The sequence below is a fragment of the Notolabrus celidotus genome, chromosome 15 (genome assembly GCF_009762535.1).
Source record: "Notolabrus celidotus isolate fNotCel1 chromosome 15, fNotCel1.pri, whole genome shotgun sequence".
Taxonomy (NCBI): Eukaryota; Metazoa; Chordata; class Actinopteri; order Labriformes; family Labridae; genus Notolabrus; species Notolabrus celidotus.
In genome coordinates this window covers 32,245,482-32,268,023 of record NC_048286.1, presented here as the reverse complement: position 1 = coordinate 32,268,023, position 22,542 = coordinate 32,245,482, and the positions used below count along the sequence as shown (strand labels likewise).

The 22,542-nt window shown below is 41.3% G+C and overlaps 1 protein-coding gene across 3 annotated transcripts; it reads left to right on the top strand.

Moving 5' to 3' along the window:
* The first annotated feature begins 816 nt into the window (after positions 1-816).
* Positions 817-15,072, top strand: cahz (carbonic anhydrase). 3 transcript variants are annotated; one of them, XM_034702108.1, is made up of 8 exons: positions 817-960; positions 2,888-2,940; positions 4,751-4,948; positions 5,389-5,507; positions 7,339-7,431; positions 7,576-7,638; positions 8,815-8,970; positions 13,010-15,072. In XM_034702108.1, the coding sequence occupies exons 2-8, from the start codon at positions 2,907-2,909 to the stop codon at positions 13,127-13,129; spliced, it is 783 nt and encodes a 260-aa protein (XP_034557999.1). In that variant the 5' UTR covers positions 817-960; positions 2,888-2,906; the 3' UTR covers positions 13,130-15,072. The 3 variants fall into 3 exon arrangements, with proteins under 3 accessions (XP_034557999.1, XP_034558000.1, XP_034558001.1); XM_034702109.1 differs by having other exon boundaries at positions 831-960; positions 2,885-2,940; XM_034702110.1 differs by lacking the exon at positions 817-960 and having other exon boundaries at positions 2,870-2,940.
* Positions 15,073-22,542: the final 7,470 nt, after the last annotated feature.

The following is a 22,542-nucleotide window of genomic DNA, read 5'->3' as shown; positions in this document are numbered from 1 at the left end:
ATGAATCTCCTTCAATAAAGTCAACCCTTGTTTTTTTGTCTTGATAACAAAGTTACAGATCATAATGTTTTATTATGGTTATATTTCAGCTCCTGTGGTCGTTTATTCATGGAGTCTGTACTCAGAAAGGTCATAATGTGGCACAGAAGTATAAACTACTAGTGACAGTCAGTACAACTGAGTCTGTTTGATGACGTTCTGTGATATTAACCTCAAATATATTAAAGCTGCTGTGAGGAACTTTTGTTTTGTATCGATTCTGGCGCCCCCTTGTGGACAAAGTGATACCTCTTATCTCTTGTCCTAAACATGCAAAAGTAGTGTTTTCAACAAAAAACTCATCCTGTTGTTTTTTTAACAGCCAACTTTATCAGGCAATGTGATTATTTTCCATGAAAACTGAGAAATAAAGGTTGTTTCTGAAGCAAGATGTCCATCAGCTGGTCTGACACCTACCCCCTACCTACCCCCCGGTTTCAGGCATTAAAAATGACAACAGAGAAGGTGTCAGTGTTGCTGCTGATGGTCTTGTTTGCTATTGAAGGTCATAAAGAGGCATCAGTATCATTTTCAGTCTGTTTCTCAGCCAGTTCAAAACTCCTCACAGGGCCTTTAAGCTGTTGTTCTGAAGGAAGATGGAGAGAGAATACAGGTGTTTCTAAATAACATGAATCTCGTGTGTTTTTTCCTTAAGTCCAATAATCCATCTCTAGTGTACATTAAAACTGTATTATTTAACATCCTGTACCATGACACAGCCTCCATCTGTTGTCTGTAAACTTCACCACATATTGTAAACTAGCAGCTCCTGTTCTGTTGCCATGGATACAGTCAACCGGAGTACTGAACAGTAAAAGAAGGATTTGATTTGATTTCTCTGAGACGACCGCTTGAGTTAAAAAAAACGGCTTCCAGGTCTGTACGTGTGTCCAGAAGATACAGTGGAGGACACTGCAGAGTGTGAGTAGTGACTTTACGGATAGTGAGTGTGTGTGTGTGTGTGTGTGTGTGTGTGTGTGTGTTTGTGTGTGAACCCTGTTAAGAGTTTGGGTTAGGGTTAGAGGATGTATAGGACAAGACTGTTCCTGAAAACTCTAAGGCACAACACCTCCCTGGGTCAGGTACGTTTAGTGACGAGTAAACACAGCAGGGTGAAGAGCAAAGTGTGAAGTTTGGTTCTCACAATAAAGAGCTGATGGATGGAGGGGAAGCATGCTCCTGGACCAAACCCCCTCCTCTATCACTGAGGCTGCTGAGCTATGATTAGAGTTGAAATCAACATCTGTGTAGGTGAATCAGAAACACTCCTCAGGGTGATGTTGCTGCATTTAACCTTAATCTTGCATTTGTGTCACATGTGGTGATATCGGTGCAGTCACAGTCACAGTCACTGTTACAGAGGACTCCCACAGGTACCACCTCACCCGTGTGCCAACAGAGTGCTCCAGTGGATGTGTTTGGCATGATGTAGTATCTCTATGTGTGCTATATGTGTAAAAAAGGTAATCATGCAGGACCATGTTGAAGTCTAAACTGTTTCTAAGTGGAATCAGGCACAGATTGTTAAATCATCCACAGTTATCCACTGAAAAATGTATGTTTCATTTGTTATCTTTGCAGCGGCATCCTTTACTCTTTCTCCCATACGGCCTCAGATTTCCCAATTGGGTCAATTGGACCCCATTCAATGTTTAACCAAATTGAAATTTGGCTTCATATTTCATGACGTTTCCTCATTTAATGGGGGTCGAAAAAATTTGAGGGTTAAACAGGAGGGTTAAAGAAGTCTAATCTGAGCATTTTCAGAAAGCAAAAAATAATTGTAAGAATGAAATAATTTAGCGATCATGTCTGAGAGTGGGGGCTGGGTTTGATGGTTCTTCCTCGACCCCCCCCCCCCTAAAGGTTTGTGTGTGGCCCTGCTAGGAACCACAGGCATGCACATACCGTGCCGCATGCATCTTTTCACAGAGCTGCACCAGCAGGGACTGGATCACAGAGATCAGACCATGCTGGCAAGAGATGGAAAGAAAATGTCAACCTCAGGATATTGCTATAAAATCCTCGATCCACGCAGTGCTGCTGTGAACACTGAACCTGTGCTGATCCTGTAACACACACACACACACTCACACACACTCACACAGAGAGAGAGAGAGAGGAAGAAGAGAGAGATGAGAGGGGGAGAGAGGGAGAGGAGAGAGGGATGAGGGAGAGGGATGGAGAGATGAGACAGGAGAGAGAGTCAGTAGGAGAGAGAGGGGATAGGGCATGATCGAGGAAGGGAGAGGAGAGAGGAGAGAGGGACGAGGATGATGGAGATGAGAGAGAGAACGAGAGAAGAGCGAGGGTCACGTAGGATGAGAGCGATAGCAGGAGAGAGAGAGAGAGAGAGAGAGAGAGAGAGAGAGAGTCAGTGGGAGAGAGGGATAGCAGGAGATCGAGGATGAGAGATAGGGAGGTGGATAGAGAGAGAGAGAGAGAGAGAGAGAGAGAGAGAGAGAGAGAGAGAGCAGCTCGGGAGATGATGGGGAAGATGGATGTGAAGGGGTGATATGCGCGGACCATCTGGCAGGAGAGGAGAGACTCAGGGATCCAAGCAGCGAGCAACCTGCCTCTGAATCCTTTGAATCCTCTGAATCCTCTGAATCATCTGAATCATCTGAATCCAATCCGGACTGGAGGGTCAAGGAGAGGAGAAAGGACACAAGCACCGTCCTCCTCCTGAGGGGACCAGCAAAGCCAAACCCACCGGTGTCACAGCTATAAAACCCCGAGGCAGCGATTCAGCTCGAGTCTGTCTGCAGATCAGCATCCTCCTCCTCCTCTCTCCTCCTCCCTCAGACCTGCTCACTGACTCGGATTAACCATTCTGTTGTGTTAGCAGGAGAACAGACGGAGCAGCCATGTCTCATGGATGGGGATACGGACCGAGTGACGGTGAGCATCTCTCAGCATCCTGCAGGATTCATGTGCAGGATGTGTTTCCATGTAACAGGTCCAGAACATGCTGACACACACACTCTGCTCTGTGCACTGCAAAAACTCCAAATCTTACCAAGTGAAATTGTCTCATTTTTAGTCTAAATGTCTTCTCCCACTTGATTTAAGATACATTTACTGAACAAGTAACTTTTGATCAAGATAGAGGGACTTGTTTTAAGACATCTTAAATATCTTGTTCAGTCAAACAATCTTGAAATGATCTTGTTTTGAGTTTTAATTTAGAAGAAACAAGGTTTATTTAACATTTCAGACATTTTTCAAGCTGAGATCTTATTTGTAGAAGACGGATAATCTTGATTTAAGACAAACACTTTACTTGATTTAAGGAAATGACTTTTATTAATCTATCAGAAAACAGATCCATTGATAAAAGAAAGAAAGAAAGAAAGAAAGAAAGAAAGAAAGAAAGAAAGAAAGATAAAATATTCCTCCTCAAACTCCATGCACACAATGAAACACCTCCTTTAGAGCAGAGCTGGCTTATCCTAAAAAACAACATGACTGAATATTAGTATATCCAGCTCACTATGAGAAGACATTATATCTCAACATGAGACAATTCAACTTTGTCATCTTATTTCAAGTACAAGATGGTCTTAAACCTAGAGAAGTGCCGCTATAATACAACTCAGATTAAGGTGAATATATCTCAAATGAAGAAGTTGACATGAAATGTATTAGTGCAGAAATATTTTTTTGAGTGAAAAAATACTAATTGTTATCATTCCTGTCTTATTCTGAGACACTGAGCTTTACAATACTGGGGAAATATTGTTAAAATAAGTTTTCCCTGCTAATTTTAAGATCACAGTTTTCTAAATATTATGTCCTAATTTAAGAAATCTTACCAAACAAAATTTTCACTTGTTCTATTGGCAGATTTTTTGCTTATTTCAAGGTAAAAGTACTTTAAAATAAGCTTTTTTTCTTGTTTTTGGAGGGGCATTTTTTCCAGTGTGTGTTGGAGTGAACGCGATTCACTGTGGTCTTTAAATTAGCATTGATCACCATCTCTGCTACTTAAAACGTCAAACAGCTTGTTTTACTACCATTTACATTTCCTTCAGCTTTAAAAAAGATAATAATAATAAAAAAAATGAAGAAGCAAAATAGACAAACTGGTTTGGACAGCAAACAGCTTAAAAAGTAAAGAAAACTGTGTAATATAATATTTAAAAACTCCAACTTTAGTCATTTCAGAACATTTATATGAAACAGTTTCACTTGCCTTTAGTGAGTTCTTTTTTCTGGGATTCTCTTCTATTTAAATAAGTGATCTAAGGATTAAAGTAATAGTGGTGTAATGTTAAATAATGACTATATATTGTATTTAATTCCATAACATATTTTATTATTATATTCATCTGCTAAAATGTGCACTCTGGCTTAGAGTAATTTAACTTATTTATTGTCTTTAAAAGTTCTTCTATACCTTTCTTTGTACAGATAGTATTTTTATTTTGAATTTTTTGATTAGATTTTAGGTTTCTATATTTATTATTCTTACTGTCTTGTTGTTAAGTACCAGTGTTCCTTTCACCATGTCAAATTCCTTGTGTGTGCGAGGTCACTTGGCAATAAAGCTTTGTGGATCTTGAATCAGTGTGCTGTGTTTTTAACATTATCTCAGTACTTTTTGTAAACCAGCAAATCCCAGAAAGCAAATACTTTGGAGCAGGTTGAGGTGAAATACTAACAAAGTAAAGACAACCCTTTGTTTTATTCTTTGACTGTTTATTTGAAGGACCTGAAAAGTGGGGAGATGATTATCCTGTCGCTAACGGGCCGAGACAGTCTCCCATCAACGTGGTCCCCAGGGAGGCCCAGTACGACGCCTCTCTGAAGGCTCTGAAGCTCCGCTACGACCCCTCCAACTCCAGGGGCATCCTGAACAACGGACACTCCTTCCAGGTGGACTTTGTTGACGATACAGACAGCTCCAGTAAGCACAGCTCAGCAACATGCATTCACACACCTATAATAGTAGTTATACCTGCTGTTTCTTTATGATGGAGGTCAAATATAAAAACACTCACAGTGTGAAAGTTCCAGAACCTGTCAGTGTTGGTTATCTGTATCAGTCTGTGTGGTTCATGCCTCCACCCTGCTGTCTGTGCAGCAGCAGATAAGAGCCTCAGTGAACCTCACTCAGCTGCACTCACACTCTTATTCAACCCACGACCATGTGTGATAAAACAAAGTCTTAAATCATAAATGAAGTCTAAACATCCAGATACAAACTCTCTGAGGAGTTCTCACCCTGACCTTTACTGACCTCTTGTTTTTTTACCTGTTAAATCAGCACAGTTCCTTTTTTCCTCACTTGTTGACTCTGAGTCTCTGGAGTGTGTCTCTGATGGTTCTGCTGTGTCCTCTTTCCAGCTCTGACCGGTGGTCCTATTTCTGGAACGTACCGTTTGAAGCAGTTTCATTTCCACTGGGGAGCCAGTGATGACAGAGGCTCAGAGCACACCGTCAACGGCATCAAGTTCCCCTGTGAGGTACTGAAGCTGCACACGCTTCTGCACCGACACTGGGGAGGGGGGTTTAGAGCTTTCACATACAGTAACTTACTCTCATCTCACTGTGTGGAGTAAATGGCTTGGTCAATGTATCTATAATCAATCAAATGTTCTTTAATACAGCTCATCACCACCTGTACTAAGTTGATAGTGAGTCAGTTCAATCAGGAGAGACACAGTTTGAAGATTAAATGTTATTTATCTTAATGAATAATGAGACTTGACAGAAATCTTTGGCGTAAGGACTCAGGGATCATTCTGTGAGTGTAGTATGTGTGAATTTGGCAGCAGAAGAAATCCCCCGAGAGTCCAGACACTGGTGGTGGTGGTTGATGATCCTAGGAATTGAAGACTTGCAGAGACCAGGTGTAGATGGGGAGGTAGAGGGGTGCAAGAAGGAACTAGCTGGAGAGAGAGACACATTTAAAATCACAGCAGAAAGTTGATAGGCTGACAATAAGGTCGTGCCACTGAGCTATTGGATGTCAGCCACCGCTGATTAACCAATAAGAGCTCCGGAGCGTGCAGCTGGAAGAGGGTGAGCTATTGACCGAGGGAGAGGAGAGTTAAACAACTGCTGTGATTGCTTTTATAGTCCTCCTGTCTGATCTTTCACTAGAGCTACATTTGTTGTATGTGGTCAGGCTGATGGAGCAGACAAACAAACACAACACTCTCACCCAGACTCTCTGCAAAAGTCAACACTGATTTATTTTGTAGTCATGTAAATAGATGTCGTCTTGTAAGTAACGTAGCCATTAAGTATTTCCAACCAAACCACCTTCATGCCTCTTCATGTTGCACTGCTGCCTGAACCAAACCGCACCAGGGATGCTTTACAAACTTTAGCTCATGTTTTCTGTATTTGTCTGGTACAAATTAGCAGCTAAGACATGTTGCCTGCAGCAGGGGTCACTACAGGAAACGTTTCTCTTCAAAGCTAGGGTCGGTAGTCACGGAAAACTAGCATGAATGTGAATGTAGCATTTCCTCAGGACTCCGTCACTATTATCATAGTGAAGACAGGAATCCATCCTCCTGTACTGCTCCACCTGCTTATACGACATGTTGTCTGTTAAAAACAAGACCAAACTCACACGCATCACCACCACAGCTTCTAAAATAATCGGTTTCCCCTCACCAAACCTCACAGACTTTAACCACAGGGCCATCATACGCATCGCAACCTCAATACAACAGGACATCACACATCCACTAAACACCTACCTCATCCCACTCCCCTCAGGACGCAGGTACAGAGCTCTGAGGTGCAGAAGGGCTCGCCTCGGTAAGAGTCTGATCCCTGCTGTTATAGCGAGCCTGAACAAAAGGCCTCACTGAATTACACAACTCTGTCTGAGTGTTGATGTCTTGGTGGACAGTTTGTTGAGCCTAGTGTTTGTCTGTGTCTGTGGAGATGCAGAAAGGTGCTGTGGAAAAGAATTTCCCCAAGGGGACAATAAAGTCTAAAGTCTAAAGTCTATTACCTCCATTTAGAGAAACACTTACCTGAGCAGATGAATGATCCATGAAATGAAAGAAGTGTAACACTTTCAGTTTGCACTAAGTGTTGACTGTAATTAGGATATTTAAGAGCACTTAAGGTTTTCAGTTAATGGTCTACTTTACGACAGAGGCTCCATCACCTTATGTTTTTGAATCTTTCTCAGAATAGTTCACACAGACTTACTGAGCAGAGGTTTGAAATCAAACACAGTCTGTCTCTCTGAATCACTGTCTCATTATCATGAACATTTCTACATTATGTTTGTTTTGTATAAAAGGACACTCTCTGTCTGTTTCTCATCAGCTTCACCTGGTGCACTGGAACACAAAGTACCCAAGCTTTGGAGAGGCAGCCAGTCAGCCTGATGGACTCGCTGTGGTCGGCGTCTTTCTGAAGGTAAATGATCAGAGATTTCAGACAACAGGAGGGAAGCTGCATGAGAATTACCCCCTGTATGCATCGAGGTAGGATTAAGTGAAAAGCCAAATAACACAAAGACGTGTTGTGGGTTCAAACGTGTGTCTCTGTGTCGTCCTCCAGATTGGTGCTGCCAACCCCAGGCTGCAGAAAGTTCTGGATGCTTTGGATGCCATCAAGTCCAAGGTAAGAACAGGAAGAAGAGACAGTTTGTCTGCTTACAACAAAATAAAATACCATAGCTATGCAGATGACACACACATTTACATCACCATATCACCAGGGGATTATAGTCCCATACAAACACTGAGTAAATGCATTGAACAAATCAATGACTGGACGAGAGACAGAACTTTCTTCAGTTAAACAAAGAAAAAACTGAAATGATTGTTTTTGGAGGAAGAAAGGTTAAAGGTTACTGCTCAGCTCCAATCTGCACAGATGAAATGTTCAAACCAGGCCAGAAACCTTGGTGTAGTCATAACCTCAGACCTTAATTTCAGCAGCCACATTAAGACAATTACAAAGTCCGCCTACTATCACCTTAAGAATATATCAAGGATTAAAGGACTTATGTCTCAGCAGGATGCAGAAAAACTCGTCCATGCATTTATCTTTAGCAGACTAGACTACTGTAACGGGGTCTTTAGAGGACTCCCTAAAAAGTCCATCAGACGGCTGCAGCTCATACAGAATGCTGCTGCTCGAGTCCTAACAAGGACCAACAAAGTAGACCACATCACTCCAGTTCTTAGATCTCTACACTGGCTTCCTGTCTGTCAGAGAATAGACTTTAAAATCTTGCTGATGGTTTATAAAGCACTGAATGGTTTAGGCCCAAAATACATTGCTGATCTGCTACTACTGTATGAACCACCTCGACCTCTGAGGTCATCAGGTACTGGTCTGCTTTCAGTCCTTAGAGTCAGAAGGAAACATGGTGAAGCAGCGTTTAGTCATTATGCACCACATATCTGGAACACACTCCCTGAAAGCTGCAGGTCTGCTCCAACTCTCACCTATTTTAAATCAAAGACTAAGACTTTTTTATTTAACACTGCCTTCCTATCTTAGATTATTTTAACTCACTTTAAATTCAAATTTTATGTAATTTTTAATATATTTCTAATTTTCCTTTTCTTTTCTGTTTTATTATATTTGTCATTTTAATTGTGTTCTTTTATGCTTGTCTGAATGTCTCCAATGCTTTTAATGTTTTAATGTAAAGCACATTGAGTTGCCCTCGAGTATGAAATGCGCTATACAAATAAAGCTGCCTTGCCTTGCCTTACATGTGCTCTTACTGTTTGCAAATGAATAAACCCCCTCTCTCTCACTCTCTCTCTCTCCTCCATCCTGCAGGGCAAGCAAACAACCTTTGCAAACTTTGACGCAAAGACTCTTCTTCCTCAGTCCCTGGATTACTGGACCTACGACGGCTCTCTGACCACGCCCCCTCTGTTGGAGAGCGTCACCTGGATTGTCCTGAAGGAGCCAGTCAGTGTCAGCCCTGCACAGGTACTTCACATGAATCACACATTTAAATAAGGCACAGCTGACAGACACATATATGAATACATGATTGGACAAACAGCCCCTGAGAAGTGGATCAACATTAAGTCTGTTCTGATTCTCTGGCCCTGTGTGTTGATGCTTCTTTGAGCGATAATAGAACTCAGAGTTAAATACTACTGCAATATTAATCAACCTTTAAGTGTCCTCCAGAGGACATTAAGAGGAAACTCTCATTTATAATTTAAATTAATCAGATAAACATTGCAATTAACAGACAGACAAATAGAAAGTACAATAAAACAGAACACAGACTTGTTAAGATAACACACAGGGGACATGAAAGCCAAAGACATTAAAGGGTAGAATATCATATGAGGTGTAAGATAGATAGATAATCAACAATAACAGAGGAAATATAGATAATAAAAAGACAGGTACACTTGTTTGTAATGAGAAAATAAAGGTGTAAAAACCTCAGAAAGTCTGAGAAATTATAAAAACATGTCAGCTGCTGCAGCATTAAGAGCTGGCTCTGTTTTACAGTGTTCTGCTGGAGCGCTGTGCACACTGCAGACTCACATTTTTAAATCATATCAGTCATGGCGCGTTTTTGAACGAATGTCAGTCCAACATCATTAAGATGAAGCATGCATGAGGCCAGATTATGCTGTAGAGCAGGGTGTGTCAGAGCCTGGAGTGCCTTGTGTTTCTCTCAGATTACTCTGACTGCCTGTATCTCCAGTGGCCAGTTTGCACACCATCTCTTTACATAATTTACATCACGCCGCACGCCCGCCCTGTGACTTCACATGACGTAGACCCACATAGAGTAGGTGATTAGCTTCTCCCTCCAAAGATCTTGAATTCACTTAGCCTCCTTGCAGAAAGCCTGGCAATGAATGACATGTGGTTATAAGGAGAAATCTTTGTGTGATGAATGAAAGGATGAAACCACAGTGTTGGAAACAGTGCGGCTTAGTCTTACCGTTGATGGAGACTGGCTTGGATTGCTGGATGGGAAACTCATCAGCTGGTTGAAGCTAATCGGCTCCCAGAGGAGATGTTGTTTATGCCACACTGCTGTTATAATCCTCTTAAACACACAAACACAATAACTGTGACATGGTCTGCAGAAAGCTAATGTAGCTACAGCCTCTGGTTGTTCTTTTTGCAAATAGACGCCACATCAGACGCCATCGTGTTCTACATTTGTTGACTACTTTACTACATTTCTGAATCTGTGGTCGTGTTCTGCAATAAAATAATAGCTGGAGCATAACTTGTAAAACCTCCATCACCTTAGTTTATCAATCAATCAGTCAGACTTTATTTATAAAGCTCTTTTCATACAATGACATTGTAACACAAAGTGCTGTAAATAAAAACAACTTAAAATAGAATAAATTAAGAAAAAGATCCTAAGGTTAAGAACACATTATATGCAACATAATAATAAAAACAATAAAAATAAAAAAATGAAAATAAAAAACAAGTTGCTGAACTAACTGAGGAAACTCTCTCATGTTATCTTAATGAGGAAACACTGGAGGTAAAATAAGATGTTAAAACTTAACACAGGAAGTTAAAATCACCAAAATAAAATACATTTCTAAGATAATAAAACACTAAAATATTAAACCATTAAAATAAAATGAAATGCTATACTTTAAATAAATAAAATAAATAACTACATAAATAAATAAAATATAATAAAAGTGACTAAATTCGAACTACATAATAAATAAATAAAACTGTTATAAGAATTAATCTTTTTATACATTTGTTTATTTTTTCTCTGTTTATTCTTGTTGAAGTTGTAGATTTTTCTCTTTGTACATTTTATTTAAAGTGTGTTTCTGCATTGGGTATCAAATCCTATACTCATAAAGGGGCTAAAAATGAGCTGTTTACTTACAGACGATAGTCTTATACATATGTTAGAAAACTCATCCAATGCTGACATGCTGCCACGTCTTTGTTTTGTCTTGTTTTGTTTCCTTGTTGTTTCTTTTGTGTGTGAAAACTACTAAATAAAAAGTATAAAAAAAAAAAAAGAATAAATCTCAGTTAAAAGTGAGACTAAAAAGGTCGGTCTTGAGTTTGCTTTTAAAAATGTTGATGCTCTGTGCAGCCCTCAGATCTTCAGGTAGGGTGTTCCACAGGCGTGGGTCATGATGATAAAAAGCTGCCTCACTGTGAGTCTTAGTTCTTACTTTTGGTACAATTAAAAGTCCACTACCTGAAGACCTGAGGGCTCTCACTGGCTCACATGATAAAAGCAAATCTGATACATTACAGGGGCCAAGACTATAAGAGATTTAAAAACCAATAAAATAATCTTAAAATGTATTCTAAAAGATACTGGAAGCCAATGCAGAGACAACTTCTATACTACAGATATTGTGTAGTATTGGCTTATTACCCTGGAGGTTATGAGCATCATGGAGTGTTCGGACGGCTGCCTTCTGCAGCACCATGTGCACATGGGAGATAACCAACTAAGCAGGGTGGGGGTGAGGGTGGAGGTGAGGGTGGGGGTCTGTTCAACACTTCATTGGCCAAAGCTGAACTGGACCGAGTGAAGCATCTGATTGCATGAATAACCCTGGCTGATGGCAGCTAATAGTTGAACTCGTGTTTACCTCAGTTTACCTCAGGGACTGTGGAGAAGTAAAAGTAGCTCTCTGCTGTTTTGCTGGCCTGTTCCCTCCTCTGCTGTTTGCCATCTGGAGACAAAAAGAGCTCATGGGAATGTGTCATCAGTCTGGTTTCCAGGCAACAAGCTCTCTGTCTCAGGAGAAGTTCTGCCGCATCAGAATGTATTTGTTTCTGATTTTATTTAACCTTCACTTAAACAGAAAAGTTTCATTAAGAGTGAGAGATATCAAACAATCAGTCTTTATTTATACAGCGCCAAATCACAACAAATGTTCTCCTCAGACTCTTTCCAAACAGAGCAGGTCTAGACCGTACTCTATGTTCTATTATTAACAAAGACCCAACATCAAGACAGGATAGGATCCAGTCCCATCTTACAGACAGGACTCAGTCTGATCTCATCTTAATCCACCATGAGCAGAGCACTTTGCAGCATTTAGCAAGTTACAGTGGCAAGGACAAACTTCCTTTAACAGGCAGAAACCTCCAGCAGGACCAGACTCATGTTAGACACACATCTGCTGAGACCTACCGTGTTGGAGAGAGGGATAGAGGGAGATGAAGAGAGAGAGAGATGATAGTGGGGAGATGGATAGTAGTAGTTGTAGCAGCTGGAGTCTGGCACGTCCACAGCAGCAGAGATCCAGAGGAACCTACGAGACAAGGGAGCTCAGGGACTCCAGAAAGGTCCAGCTTTTGAAATGTAAAAGGCTAACTTCAGATACATTTAAAAGGGAGAGTGGCCTGATAACAGACTTTTACCCGGTTTAGTTTAAGACTCCAGGACAGTGAGTGGGAAAAGGTCCTGGGAACAGAGACAGTGACCTCCCATACTTTATAAAAGCCAATGTATTGATGTATCGTCATAGAACTGCTATAAAGAAAGCTTTATTAGAGAGGAGTTATTCAGGACTGATAAACAGCAACATTAAGTAAACCTCAGTAAAGGTAAAGAGGCTGGCTTTGAGCCTCCTAGCCAACAGCTACAGTGTTCCCGCCAAGTGGCAACCTCCGGTCTAAAAACATGAGTCCAATGCAGAAGTGTTAAAAACTGCAGTTCATTGAGGATCTGCTTGAGGCTGGCTCCAGAAGTACCAGAAACCACATACACACCAATTCAAAGAAGCAGATCTTTACAGCAGAAATAAACATGTTTACAGCCTGGTACAGAAGACCAGTGTAGTCTCGATAGCTCTTTTCTCGATTCTCAAAAATTCACCCTTGCACAGTGTGATGAACTTCAGTTTTTAACACTTCTGCATTGGCTCCAATTCTCACGGCCGGAGGTTGCCGCTTGTGTAATACTGACATCTCTGTGGCTAATCTGACTCACTCAACCCTCTCTCTCTCTCTCTCTCTCTCTCTCTCTCTCCCTCTCTCACAGATGGCCATGTTCCGCAGCCTCCTGTTCTCTGGAGACGGAGAAGCTCCATGCTGGATGGTGGACAACTACCGGCCTCCTCAGCCTCTGAAGGGCCGGCAGGTCCGTGCCTCCTTCAAATAAACCTCATCTAGTCTTCAAAGCGTCCCCCGCCCACTAACCCTGTCCGTCCCTTATTTCTCCAACCTTCTCGCTTTTGTTGTTCTGCAGATGCAGTGTTTCCTTAGCTCATAATTACTTTCTATAACTTCTGTCACATAGTCTACAGGTGGCGTCAATTCAAGAGCTTCTTAAAGTGCTTTTTAAACTTTGATATTATTGAGACACTGTTTCAGTGTCGGTCACACAGGTCTTATCTTATTATGAGCTATACGTTTGTTTTATTTCATTTAAGGCCGTGACTCACCTGACCACAGCGACAGGTACAACTGTCCGTCTTTTAGCTAAGAATATAAAAAGGATTTGAATCTCTCGGTCAGCTTCCTGAAGCTCCTCTATGCATTTCTTTGTATCATGGATTGTGCCATAGACGGCTCGTCAGACTGTGGAGGCCAGTGTTCAGATTGATACAGACCGTCCACACTGAGATCTGACCTGATGTTTTCAGCGGTAACTATTAGTCCTATAAGTAAGTCAGGCACTTTGGCCTCCACTCTCCAGCTGTCATTTCTATGCAAAGTAGATAGTTGATTTAGAATCACCTCGTCGTGATGGCGATGCTGTTGAAGGCTCCGGTATGTTGTGCAGCAGTTTTTTTATTTGGCAGAAGGTTGTGTCCATGACGTGAGTGACTAAAAGAAGATGTTTTCACCTGTTCCCTCTCTCAACTTGTCAAAAGGTGCATTTCAACCAAGAGTTCCAGGGTCTTTTAGCCCCCAGAACTACTTTTCCCCTGAACTAAAAGGTTCCTGTGCCTCCATTGTTGTCTGCGTTTCGACCGCGAGCTGAAGTCCCGGGTAGATATTTTGAAATCTTAATAAAAACTAAACTAGTTTGCATTCCCAGGAACTCCCTCTGTGTTTCAACAACTGTGTAAACTCCACCAACATTGACACGTTCAACCGAAAGTCCCAGGACCTTTGAAAAGTACAACACCCCAAGCAGGGGGTTTTTAGGGGGAAGATTATCTACCCCTGAACCAAATTTAGACCCTGGTTCCTCCAGTTGTAACACACCTAATTCAGGGGTAAAGTCCTTAGTTCCAGGGTAAAGTTCCTGCGGTCGAAAAGTGCCTAAACATGGCAGCTTCATCAGAGACCCAACGCTACCTTATGGGACCCTTCAGGTTCTGCTTTGACCTCAGAACCGGCTGTCCTCTCCAGCTTATTGTTATCTGTTGAATCAGGTAGAGTAAAGAAAGTAAAAGCTAGCATGGGATGGTGGCCTGAGGTCATGCAGAGGTCAATATGTAGTACTTTAATAACATGGTATGTTAGTTTAGAATTAATGCATAACATTGAACACAACATTTTTTGGGAGGCTCCAAAACTCACAGAATCTAGAACATTTAGCAGCAGACTTCAAGTAAAGTCTAACCGTGTCTTTCCTCTATTGTTTCTAACCTGACTCATTACTTTGTTGAGTCTTATGACATGTTTTATAAATATTAAAACCATCTCTTGCTAAATTGTCACTTGGCCTGTGACGTCTTGAAGCATACAGCTGCTGTGTAAGAAGTTGAGATTGGGAACTCTTCCTGGTCCGTCCTAAGTTCTGGGTTCAGAGAGCTTTTGTTTCTGTTTGTTGCTCTACAGTTTAAATGTCACTCCATGTTTTAAAAACGATGAGCTGCCTATCACCACAGTGCATTAAACAGTGAAGACTCATGTGGGAGAGAGAGTTGTCATGTTGGAAAGACTTGATGATTATGATTCATAAGAGACCATCACAATGTAACTTTTCTAGCTTTTATATGAATATCATTATAATGTTATGAAGAACAGCTCTCAGACTGTTGCTGTAAGAAGAACAGCAGTAACCCTTTAAAGTACAGATCCATAGTTTTGTGTGAAGAAATGTTATTCATGGAAAAGACTTGTGTCAATAAAAACTCATATATAATCTAACGATGTGTGGAATGTTTCCTCTTCCTTAAGACTTCTGAAGAGATGACTTGAGTATGAAACCTTCTCTGGAGTGTCTGTATGGGGCCAAATTGTCAAGTTGTGCACACTGAAAATAAAACAAAGTCTGCCCACATTTAGGTCCAAAATGTTAAAAAACATAGCATGAATTTTTAAGTCACTTTTTTTCTCACATTTAGAGTGATAATTCAGACCTTTTTCACTTTATTTGTGTTGTGACAAAATATATTTAAGTTAAAATCAGTTAAATCCAAATGCTTACTATAAATCTAAATGTTGAATGTTAATTCTAAATGTTAAATCTAAATGTTGAATGTGAAATCTAAAAGTTAATTGATAAATGCTAAATCTTAATGTTAATGTTAACTTTAAAAGTTAATTGTTAAATGTTAAATCTAAATGTTAAATCTAAATTTCAAATGTTAAATCTAATTGTGATAAAAAAGTGACTTTTAAAAATTTACACTGCATTTTTAATACATTTCAGAACACCCTGAAGTATTTACTGGTATATGAAGTGACCTGACAGCTGGTGGGGTCAATATCATCCTCTAAACTGATGCTGTGACCCCTCTGAGCACTTTGAAGGTACAGTGTAGATTGAATCGCTCCCTTGCTCACCCCTCCTGTTGGTGAAACTCCAGAAGTGATGGTGGCCTTCGAGGACAAGAAGCTGCAGTGATGCATGATAAGTATGGTCTGCCTCCACGTCTGAAATATTAAACATCGGGGGTTGTAGATTACACACTGAAACTTTCATGTCATGCTAGTTTGCCGACCTGCCCCACTTAAGGATCTTTGGTTCGCTATTTCCTTCAGCTCTGCGAAGCATCCTTCTGCCTGTCCACCATTGATCCAGACCTTCAATGAAGAGCTCAGACCTGAAACAAAATGTAAGATCACTTTAAAACTGTGCTGCACATTTGGCAAGGGCTGAGTAGAGTTGGCCGGTGATGACATTACATAACACTGTTTGCCTGTTTGCTGGCATCTCAACCAACAGCTCTTTGTTTGAGTCCTCATCATCACAAACCATTAACTGGATGTCCTTTGTTGGACATTTGGCCATCAAACAACCTCTCTGTCCATCTCTCTCATTTCTGTACGACTGGAAGAAGGGGGTTAGTGGAGACACGTTAAAAACTAGAAACGAATTACAACCTTTATTTTATATTCCTCCACCAAACAATCAAACTCAAAACTGTAGAATAGTAACATAAACGTGGCAGCACAGGAGACAGGAGGCAGCAGAAATCCATGCTACTATCATCTTACAGTGCCATCAAACTTCCAAACTTCCTCAATCTGAAGTGTGCAACAAAGAGGTAGATTAACTATTATCCTCATCTCACTCCAAACTGTCCCCTGAGAAGATAGGTAACATCTTTGCCAGCCTGAAACACATGCATCTTCTATTGCACTTCACTCATGACAGTAATGGGAGGCCAAACATACATTTTAGCTGAATTTGGAGAGTGTGGCAACATCTAGCCAAACTTGTGCAAAGTGCTGACACGGCTCTTTGAGGGGGAACTCTGGGGAGGATCCACGGGGTCAGCCTGGGCGCCACTTCAAATCTGATTGGCAACCCAAGAGGCCAGCCCTGAGTCTGAAATCAGCTATGTGGGCTGGGTGTAACTCTGTTTTCATTTTAGTGTGACACATTATTTTAAAATTAACCCCATTTTAATTATTTATTCAATCCACACAACACTCATAAAAACAGGCTACTCAGTAGTAGTGTACACAGATGTCTCTTGATTTGGATAGTGACTGATTGTTCCTGTTGTTGTGGGAATGCTTCAGTGAATATAACTTAGATAAGCTGATCCTGGACTTCAGGAGGAACAGAGCAGACCTGCTCCGCTCTACATCAATGGGAACAAAGTTGAAAGGGTCCGCTCCTTCAGGTTCCTGGGTGTGCAGATCTCGAATGACCTCTCCTGGTCTGTGAACACCAAGGCAGTGGTGAAGAAGGCTCAGCAGCGACTCCACTTCCTGAGAGTGCTCAGGAAAAACAACCTGGAGAAGAAGCTGTTTGTGGCCTTCTGTCAAGCTACATTCAGGAGCAGCGCTTCTAATTTCATTGTACACCTGGCAATGACAAATAAAGGCTATTCTATTCTATTATATAGATCAAAGATCAGCACCTATTTCTTGTCAGGACCTTTGACATGTGATCCAAACATGCCGGCTGAGCCCGGTCAGCTGATTCACAGAGTTTAAGTATGAGATGATCTGACATAGGGTTCACATTTTACCTGTAAGCTGCATGCTCAATGGTTTAGTTTTTGTCAGACTGAAGCGAATGAGCAGTCTTTGTCTGTCGGTCCACTTGTAAAAGCTTGTGAGCTTGTGTAAGGTTATGTTGGGCGGGTTGGTCTGGTCATTGTTATCAGACTCCATCCACAGACCGGGGACAGAGAGGGGGGACGGTTTCTTAGAACACTCTTACACTGAACTTTTATCAGACTCAGAGACTCTGACTCACTATCTTTGAATAAAACGTGTTCACTGAAAGACGCCTGATTAGTAGTAGTAGTAGTAGTAGTAGTAGTATTGCAGTCATGTATTAAGTGAGAACTGAAAAGCCATAGGCAGAAGCTAAATGCTTTTTTAAGTCCAGCCTTCATTTTTGTTAAAGAAAAATAAACAAAAACAGACACAGTTAAATCATGAACACTTATAGACTTCAAAAACTGCTCTCAAAACTGTTTTTTCAAAACCAGAAGAGATTTATAGAGATTTATAGAGATTTATTTATAGTGGCGTCATTCCCAAATTTTAACCCCAACAATATTTAACTTTTAATCCTGTTGGACTTTGTCTTTGGGAATCTGTCTCTTGTGGAGGACACTGTAAGATGTCTCAGGCTTTAGCTGTTGCTACTTTTCTTCAGGTGAGAAAAAGATCAGAGAACTGACTCCAACAATCTTTCAGGGAAGGAGAGGAAAGGCCCAGTTTGCTGGGTAAACAGCAGGACTGGTGTGGGTTACTGAAAGAGGCAGGTGTTGGCAGTGAGCAGGGAACAGGTCGACAAAAAGGCTGGTGAGAAATCATTGTGGAGAACAAAGATTTTTTACGCCCCTGTAATGAGTCACCTTCGATCATATGACATATTGACACAAGGGATCATTTAAAGGTGACATATCACGCTTTTTTCATCAATATATATATTGGTCTAAGAGGTCCCCAAAACATGTCTTTAAAGTTTATGCTCAAAAAAACACTTTGAAATCAGATTTTGGTCTGCCTGAAAAACCCTCTTCTTCAGTCCTCCTCAGAACACTCTGTTTTCTCTCTGACCACGCTCCCTCAGGAAGTGGATGTGCCTCGGCTCTCCAGCACGTTGATCTAATGTTTACATGTTGGCTGAATATACACGGCTGCTCAGAGATCACGTTACTTCAACCCTCTGAATCTGATCCAGAATCTGATCCTGACGGAGAGGCGCCTGCAGCAGGACCTTTCTGAAGGATTGGTCACAGATTTAGTGTTTCTTGTTGTTTTATTTGTCAGTATGTCGACGTGTGTCTTGGTACACAGCTACGACATGTAGCTATGTAGCTATGCTAATTAGCGCTAGCACTTATCCATGATAAATAAAAATCATCCACTAGATCTTCAAATCTGCAGACGTGGGGAGTAAAACTGACCTTTGTGTTTATTAAGACAGCCTACAACTAGCATGCCTCCCTCCTAAGCTCCTTGTTAGCACACATGTGTGCAGGGAATGAAAAACAGAGGAGGGGATTCAGTATTATTTTATACAGTCTATGGGCTGAACAAGCTCCGAGCTCTGACTCCGTGACAGACCGGATATTGTTGTTACGTAACAAAAACACTGAAGTCTGAAACGGCTCGTTTCACACACATTTACAGAAAGGTGGAGAAATCAGAACAGGGGCAGAATGGATTCTTTTTATTCTCGGGGGGACACATATTTCAGGTGGAGAATCATTAAAAAGTCCATTTTGCATGATATGTCACCTTTAAGATAAGATCATAAACTTGGTTAGCTGGTTGAGATGCTCGGCTGCAGTGAGGGATGAATGTGAACTGAACACCATCAGGCAGGAGGCCGTCACACTGGAGGTTTGCACGCTTGGATGAAGGATTGAAACCATCACGATGTTGAGCAGGACTCAGGCTGCTAGCTAACATTGCCAGGGATTGTTCAGTCTCAGAGTATGAACAATCCTTGGCTGCATGTTAGCTGGCTGCAGGCCAGAGGGTTGATGGCTGACAGAGCGGATTGAATGCTTGTTATCGGCAGATGAGGAGGCCAATGAAGAGGGCAGTACTTCATCCTGGCCGGACTGAAGACTTGGAAACACTAATTACCTGTGTGAAGGCTCAAAATGGATAAGACAACCTTCATCCCATATCGTGTGGAACAACTTATAGAGTCTATTATTTTAGCAGTCTGTTCAGGATCAATCCTCTCATGTCCTCAGAGTCCACCGTCCCCTGTTTGATTAATCTGGACGGACATTAATGAGAGGACAGACGACCTGAATGGGAAGCAGCATCACAGAGCTACTGCATGTGTGTATGTGTGTGTGTGTGTGTGTGTGTGTGGGTCTGTCAGGATATGAAAGAGGCATTGATGAACTCGATTGTCTCTGATTCCCAGAGTAGGTCATGGTTTCAGAGAGAGAGAGAGAGAGAGAGAGAGAGAGAGAGAGACAGAGAGAGAGAGAGAGATGGAGGTCTGCCGCTCACTGTGAATGTGAAGGTTGTGTTGTGGTCATAAACACTGTGTTTGTTAATCTGCCGTTCAGTCTGGATGGAGAGATGCGTGACTAAGCCCCTGTGTTAACTCCAAATATTACGTAACGAAGGGATCCCCCCCACCGACTTTCTCTCTGTGGCGCTACAATCGCCCTTCCCCCCATCCCAAGGTTACACTTCACATCATGAAATATGGAAAGGTAGTGTGTGTTCAGCTTTTCACTCAGGTTTTCAGGCTGACCAGACACGTTGGTGAATGTGTGAACTGAACAGTGGTTGCTCGTCCTGATGGGACCACATCTGGAGGATTCAGCCGAGGCTCTAAACCAGGGGTGTCCAAACTTTTTTCAAAGAGGGCCACATTTGACGTTGTCAGAATAACTCAAGGCCAGTGGCTCCTACTGAGACTCAGGAATCATAAAAGTTATATATGAAATCTCTTTAATGACAATTATTTTACTTTTCTTTTCCTCAATAAATCAGTAACTAGGTAGTCTTCAGTTCTCCACAAGCCATGTAAACAGTAGCAGACTTTATCTTCTTCTGGAGGAGAATGTTTGGAAATGTGGGAAAAATATTGTCTCATTATTTTCCTATGGTAGGATCACGATCTGGATTTCATCACACTTCTTTTTCATGTTGTTTTTAACATTTTTCTGACCAGCAGACAACATTTTAAGAACTAAATCATTATTTTCCTGCATTCTGAACATTTTTTGTGCACCAAATTTTCCCTTTTCTGCACAATTTCATAATTTGGATTTTGTCTTGTGTCCTCTTTTGTGTCTTCTGAACTTTCAGTGTTCATCAAGAACATTTTCACATCATGATAAAACATGAATTTGAAAACCTGTCAGCTTTAAGAGTTCTTGTGTTTCTTCTTTATTTCCATCTTGCAGAATTCCCAGAGCTTTGGCTTTTATTCAAGTAGTCCATGTGAAGCTTTTTAAGACGTTTCTGGATTGACTTTAGTTTAGTTTGTGTGCTTGAAAGAAACTTCATTCAGAATGAGATTAATTTCTGTGCTATAAATAACACTTTTTAAGATGGAAGCTTGGGGCCATAAATAAATGGACTTTGGGCCGCGTTTGGCCCCCGGGCCGTAGTTTGGACATGCCTGCTCTAAACCTTCACTGATCAGATATCATTTAAATGCGTGTTTCAAAGTCGACCACATGGCAGTCACAGAATTTCCTGCAGAGTTAGAGGAAACTATTTCTTTGCATCAAACTCATTATCATCTGTTCGATCAGCTTGTAAAGTCATGTTGGTTTGTACCCTTAGATATAGAGAACAACATCAACACAGAGTCTGAGTTTGAACACAGGACATATTTATAGACTGCAGGTGTACTGACAAACCAAAGCAGACTTGATTTGTCTTGATAGCACATGAATACATTATGAAGTATTGTGTCGAATATAATACATCAAACTAGAGTTACAGCTTTGTCCCTGTATGCCTCCACCAACCAGGTAAGTTGTAGTTGTGTAGAAACCCTTAAAACAAAGAAAGGGGGACGTCACACCAACTTACAGGAGGGCCGGGTTTCTCTGCAGAGCATGTGACTGTTACAGATCTCCTCTCTGCTGCAGAACATGAAGGTTCAATTCAAGGGCGTGAGGTGATCAGGGGTGGTATTGGACCCCCTTAAAATCTACTTGTCCATCTCTGGTGTGACCTCCAAAATCCTCATCTATGATTCTATCCATCAGTCTTTATTTATGTAGCACCAAATCACAACAAATGTTCTCCTCAGACTCTTTCCAAACAGAGCAGGTCTAGACCGTACTCTATGTTCTATTATTAACAAAGACCCAACATCAAGACCGGATAAGATCCAGTCCCATCTTACAGACAGGACTCAGTCTGATCTCATCTTAATCCACCATGAGCAGAGCACTTTGCAGCATTTAGCAAGTTACAGTGACAAGGACAAACTTCCTTTAACAGGCAGAAACCTCCAGCAGGACCAGACTCATGTTAGACACACATCTGCTGAGACCGTGTTGGAGAGAGGGATAGAGGGAGATGAAGAGAGAGAGAGATGATAGTGGGGAGACGGATAGTAGTAGTTGTAACAGCTGGAGTCTGGCACGTCCACAGCAGCAGAGATCCAGAGGAACCTACGAGACAAGGGAGCTCAGGGACTCCAGAAAGGTCTAAGAAAAGAGAAAAGAGAGGGAGACCAGAAGACAGAAAAAGAGGAGAATAAATGGTGAAGGAATGACAGAAGGAAAGGACGAGATAAGAAAAGGAGACAGAGAAAGCAAGAAAGAAAGAAGAATTGAATGAAATGAAGAGGGAAAGAATGAAAAAGCAAAAGAAAGAAAGAAAGAAAGAAAGAAGAATGGAATGAAAGGAAAAGGGAAAGAGTGAAAGAGCAAAAGAAAGAATGAAAAAAACAAAGGAAAGAGAGAAAGAACGAAAAAGAAAGGATGAAAGGAATCTACAGCAGAGATCCAGAGGAACCTACGAGACAAGGGAGCTCAGGGACTCCAGAAAGGTCTATGGTTAGTAACTTTAATGGGACAGGAAGAGTTAAAGTAAGAGACAGGCAGAGAGAGGAGAGAGAGGGAAAGACAGGATCCCAGTGTGTCAGTCTAAGCCTATAGCAGCATAACTAAGAGCTGGTCCAAGCCTGATCCAGCTCTAACTATAAGCTTTATCAAAAAGGAAGCCTACTCTTAAAAGTAGAGAGGGTGTCTGCCTCCCGGA